A 5,675-nucleotide genomic window follows, 5' to 3' on the forward strand; every position below is an offset into this window, starting at 1 on the left:
ACTACTTCAAATGGTCCGACCCATCGAGACTTAAGCTTTATCGGGAATAATTTAAGTCTTGAGTTAAACAATAACACCTTTTGCCCTTCTTCAAAATGCTTAGGAAGAATATGTTTGTCATGCCAGAATTTTACTTTTTCTTTGTAAATCTTGGCATTCTCATACGAGATCAATCGCAATTCTTCCAATTCACTCAACTCGAACATTCTCTTTTCACTTGCAGATTTAAAATCAAAATTAATAGCCTTAATAGCCCAATAAACTCTATGTTCTATTTCTACAGGTAAATGACACGTTTTTCCATATACAAGCTTATATGGAGACATTCCCAACGACGTTTTATATACCGTTCTATACACCCACAAAGTATCTTCAAGCTTGTTTCACCAATCCTTTCTCGATCGATTGACAATTTTCTCCAAAATGATTTTGATTTCTAGGTTGGCCAACTCCGTTTGACCATTGGCTTAAGGATGATAGGGAAGTGACTTTTTATGCCTGCATCCATATTTAAGCAACAAAGTGTCAATAATTTTGTTGCAAAAATGCTTACCTTCATCGGTTATTATTGCCTTTGGGACTCCAAACTTACAAAATATATTCCGTTTAAGGAACTTAAACACAACTTTAGTATCATTAGTTTGTGAAGGGATGGCCTCCACCCATTTAGAGACACAATCAACTGCTAAAAGAATGTATTTATTATTATATGAGTTAGGAAATGGTCCCATAAAATTAATGCACCAAACATCAAATAGCTCAACTTTCAAATATGTAGTCAGAGGCATTTCATTCTTTCTTGAGATATTATCAGTTCTTTGGCATTGATCACAACTTTTAACCCAATTTCTAGCATCTTGGTACATAGTAGGCCAATAAAATCCTGATTGCCATACCTTTGCTATTGTTTTAGTTGTACTAAAATGGCCTTCCATTTCAAGGGTATGACAATGCATTAAAATACTATGTACCTCTTCTTCCGGAACACATTTTCTAATTATTCCATCTGCACAATGTTTGTAAAAGAACGGTTCCTCCCAAAAATAATGTTTAGTATCATTTAAGAACTTTTTCCTTTGGTGAGAATTCAAATCACTTGGTATCACTTCACTAACTACAAAGTTAACTAGATCAGCATACCATGGTGACTTATAAATTGCCATTAAAAACTCATCTGAAAATTCTTGTTTAATGGATGAATGGTCTTCTTGAGGCATGTTCTCTAGTCTAGAAAGATAATCAGCGACTAAGTTTTCGGATCCTTTTTTATCTTTGATCTCCAAATTAAATTCCTGCAATAATAATATTCAGCGAATTAGTCGATGTTTTGCATCTTTCTTTTTTAAGAGATATTTGAGTGCTGCATGGTTGGTATAAATGATAACTTTAGATCCTACTAAGTACGATCTAAACTTATCCAATGCAAATATCACTGCTAGCAACTCCTTCTCTGTTGTTGCATAGTTGACTTGGGGTTCATTTAGCATTTTACTTGCATAATAAATGACATGAAGTCGCTTATCATATTTTTGCCCAAGAACAGCTCCAACTGCAAAATCACTCGCATCATACATCAATTCGAATGGTAAGCTCCAATTCGGTGATGCTATTATAGGTACGGAGACAAGTTTCTTTTTCAACCTATTGAAAGCAATTAAGCACTCATCATTAAAGTGAAAAAAAACATCTTTTGCAAGCAACTCACATAAAGGTTTAGTAATTTTGGAGAAATTTTTAATAAACCGTCGATAAAATCCCACGTGTCCAAGAAAGCTCCGAATGCCTTTCACATTGGTAGGTGGAGACATTCTCTCTATAACCTCTATCTTGGATTGATCTATCTAAATACCTTGTAAAGAAATTTTGTGACCTAGAACAATACCCTCACAAACCATGAAGTGGCATTTTTTCCAATTGAGTACAAGATTTGTTTCTTCACATCTCTGTAAAATTAGATCTAAATTATTAAGACAATGATCATAAGTGGATCCAAATACAGAAAAGTCATTCATGAAGATTTTCATGATTTTCTCATTAAAATCAGAGAAAATTGCCATCATACAACGTTGGAAGGTGGCCGGTGCATTGCACAGTCCAAAAGGCATTCTTTAAAATGCAAAAGTGCTGTAAGGACAAGTGAATGTGGTCTTCTCTTGATCTTCCGGTGCAATGACTATTTGATTGTATCCTGAAAAACCATCCAAGAAATAATAAAATTTATATCCGGCCAATCTTTCTACCATTTGATCAAGAAAAGGAAGAGGAAAATTATCCTTTCTAGTGGTTGTATTCAGTTTTCTATAATCTATACAAACTCGCCACCCAACCACAACTCTAGAGGGAATCATTTCATCATTTTTATCACGTACTATGGTTATCCCCCCTTTCTTTGGCACTACATGAATAGGAGAAATCAAAACACTATCAGAAATTGAAAAAATTATACATGCATCCAACCATTTAAGAATCTCTACTTTTACTATTTCTTTCATGTTTGGATTTAACCTCCTTTGAATTTCAACCAGCGGCTTAGAATTTTCTTCTAACAAAATCCGGTGTATACAAATAGTTGGACTGATTCCCTTGATATCAGAAATCGTCCATCCTATAGCCTTTAAATGCTTCCTCAAAACACGTAAGAGCTTGCTTAGTTGTTCCTCATCTAGTGCAGAATTTACAATCACCGGCAATGTCTCTTTTTCTCCAAGAAATGCATATTTGAGATGTTTAGGCAGTGGTTTAAGCTCAAGCCGTGGAGCTTGCTCATACGATGGTGGAGGTAGCCATTTGCTCATCCCTAACTCCTCATACGCATTGCTCCTTTTGTAAGGAACCTGTGCCTGTAAAAATTGAGTCATTTCTTCAACTTGTTCTTCTTGTAAGCTAACACCATTAAGACAAAATTTAAGAGAATCATCATCAAGATTAATTTGACTCATCTCTAATGCCAATTCATCACATATGTCAACAGAATAAACATGGTCAGTAAAAGAGGGATACTTTTCCACTTTACTCAAATCAAACTCCAATTCCTCTTCACCAATTTGGAACTTGAACTTACCACGTTTAACATCTATTATTGTACCTGCAGTGGCCAGAAATGGTCTACCAAGTATAATAGGTACATTGACATCTTCCTCCATATCTAAAACAACAAAATCAACAGGAATAATGAATTTCTGTACTTTAATGAGCACATTCTCCAATATGCCCATTGGATGTCTAATAGACCTGTCAGTCAATTGCAAGGAAATGTTAGTACGCTTTAACTCTTTCAACCCCAATTGCCTAACCACAGTTAAAGAGATCAATGAAACACTAACACCAAGGTCACAAAGTGCTTTAGAGAATTCTACATTACCAATAGTGCAAGGAACTGTGAAACTCCCTGGATCTTTCAACTTTGGTGACAATTTATTTTGTATAATGGCACTACATTCTTCCGTTAATGCAATTGTCTCACTATCTACTAACTTCATTTTTTTAGTCATTATCTCCTTGAGAAACTTTGCGTATGAAGGAATCTGCAAAATAGCATCAACTAAAGAAATGTTAATATGTAATTGTTTGAAAATGTTGACAAACTTTTCAAATTCTTTGTCATTTCTCGAAGGCTTCAATCTTTGTGGAAATGGCACCGGTGGAGGAAATGGTGTTGTAACTCCAATTTTTGGTTCATTTTCTTCCATCTTTTCTTTCCCTTTGATTTTCTTACCATCTTCTCCTAATTCACTCAACTGCTTATTTTCTCTTCTTTCAAATCCTCTTTCACTTTCAGCTACAAGTTTCTCCCCCACTTCCTTACTACGGAGGGTTATGACCTTCACATGTTCCCTTGGATTCACCTCAGTCTTGCTAGGTAAGTCTCCTTGATTGCGATTGTTGACCACATTAGCTATTTGCCCCAATTGAATTTCAACATTCCTGTACATATTGGTGAGTTGGTCCATCCTTCCCTCAATTCTCTCAAACCGTTGAGTAGTGGCACTGGCTAACTTTTCAATTTTATTATTTGATACATTTGCCAGCTTCTCAATTGCCAATTCCCAAGTTGGTTTGGACTCCAAAAGTGGTTGCTTTGGTTGAAAATTCGGTAGATTAATTAGTCTTTGTTGGTTCCCTTGATCCTTCTATCCAAAATTCGGGTGATTACGCCATCTTGGATTGTAGGTATTAGAGTATGGATTATTTTGAGGTGGACGGTTGTAATTGTTGAGATATTGAACATGTTCGCTGCTAGAACACATAGAATCATCATGATCTCCGCCGCAAGTAGTACAACATGCAACAACTACTTCTTGATTAGAGGTAGAACCAACATGCATATTAAGTATCTTAACTACATTATCCATCTTTGCACTTAACATATTCAAGGTATCTATTTCAAGTTGTTAGCAGTCATTTCTTCAATCAATTGTTGAGCTTTCTCGGCTGTCTTTCCCATCAATGCTCCTCCCGCTGCCGCATCTACATGAGTCTTTGTTGGATAGGTGAAACCATTATAAAATGTTTGGACCACTAGCCAATCTGGTAAATCATGATGACGACATCTTTGTTGTAATTCCCTATAGCGCTCCCAAGTTTCGTACAATGTCTCTCCTTCCTGTTGAAAGAAACTAGTTATATCTATTCTTAGTCTAGCAGTTTTTCCAGGTGGAAAGAATTTATTGAGAAAAGTCTTAACTAATTCATCCCAAGTAGTAATAGTGTTCGGAGGATGAGATTGTAGCCAAACCTTGGCCTTATCCCTTAGTGAAAATGGAAACAATCGAAATTTAATTGCATTATCACTAACACCATTAAACTTAATTGTATCACAAATTTCAAGAAATGTTGACAAATGAGAATTTGGATCTTCGGTAGCATTACCTCCATATTGAGATTGTTGTACCATTTGAATCAGTGATGGTTTAATTTCAAAATTATTAGCATTTACTGTTGGCCTTGCGATGCTAGTTTGAGATCCTTATATACCCAGTAAAGCAAAATCTCGCAGAATTTACCTATTTGGTTAATTTTCTGCCATTTCTTCCTCAAATGGTAACTCTATCAAGATTTCTTCTATCGGCTGCCAAATCTCTTGTTTCTCTTGATGTGGTATATGCCTCCTTTGTCTCCGAAGTGTCCTCTCAATTTCAGAATCGAAAGGTGCAACTTCTCGATTTGATCGGTGCATACACTACAAATAAAAATAAGAAAAATTTTACAGTTTTAATTGTTAAAATCAACTATAAATAACTTGAATAAAAATAATAGAAATATCTAAATTAATAGAGATGATTAGGCTCTAATATTGCCGCTCTCCGGCAACGGCGCCAAAAAGTTGGCGGAATTTTTATATCAATGTAAGTTTAAAATCTGAATTTATACCCGTTGACTGCAAGTATACAGGCCGAAATCGTAATGTAGGGTATGTATCGGGTCGATCCCACGAGGAGCAAATTAAACAAGTACTAGGCCCTTATTTTTCTCTACTATTTAGACTTACAATAAATCTGAGCAAGAAAATTATAATACTATTGTCTACAAATCTGGATTAATAAATTGAAAGATACAAATGGAGATTTCTTTACTAAAAACTTGAATTTAGGGATATAGATTCCACTTATGGCATAAACAATACAAATGAATAGATTTACCTCTTGTTATTATTCTTGTTAAACCAGGGATTCATT

General features: G+C 35.2%; 1 protein-coding gene and 1 non-coding gene across 2 annotated transcripts; one reads left to right on the plus strand and one right to left on the minus strand.

The window, feature by feature from the left end:
• Positions 1-1,307: 1,307 nt before the first annotated feature.
• LOC140012797 (uncharacterized) lies at positions 1,308-3,950 on the minus strand. Its single transcript, XM_072061107.1, has 2 exons — positions 2,458-3,950; positions 1,308-1,641 (listed from the first exon to the last, which is right to left on the minus strand). Exons 1-2 carry the CDS (start codon positions 3,948-3,950, stop codon positions 1,308-1,310), a joined length of 1,827 nt encoding a protein of 608 aa, XP_071917208.1.
• Positions 3,951-4,532: 582 nt separating this feature from the next.
• On the plus strand, positions 4,533-4,639 carry LOC140013141 (small nucleolar RNA R71). Its single transcript, XR_011820211.1, has one exon. It is a non-coding gene; the product is annotated as a small nucleolar RNA R71 (small nucleolar RNA).
• The last annotated feature ends 1,036 nt before the right edge of the window (positions 4,640-5,675 follow it).

Source organism: Coffea arabica, chromosome 8e, assembly GCF_036785885.1.
Source record: "Coffea arabica cultivar ET-39 chromosome 8e, Coffea Arabica ET-39 HiFi, whole genome shotgun sequence".
Lineage (NCBI taxonomy): Eukaryota > Viridiplantae > Streptophyta > Magnoliopsida > Gentianales > Rubiaceae > Coffea > Coffea arabica.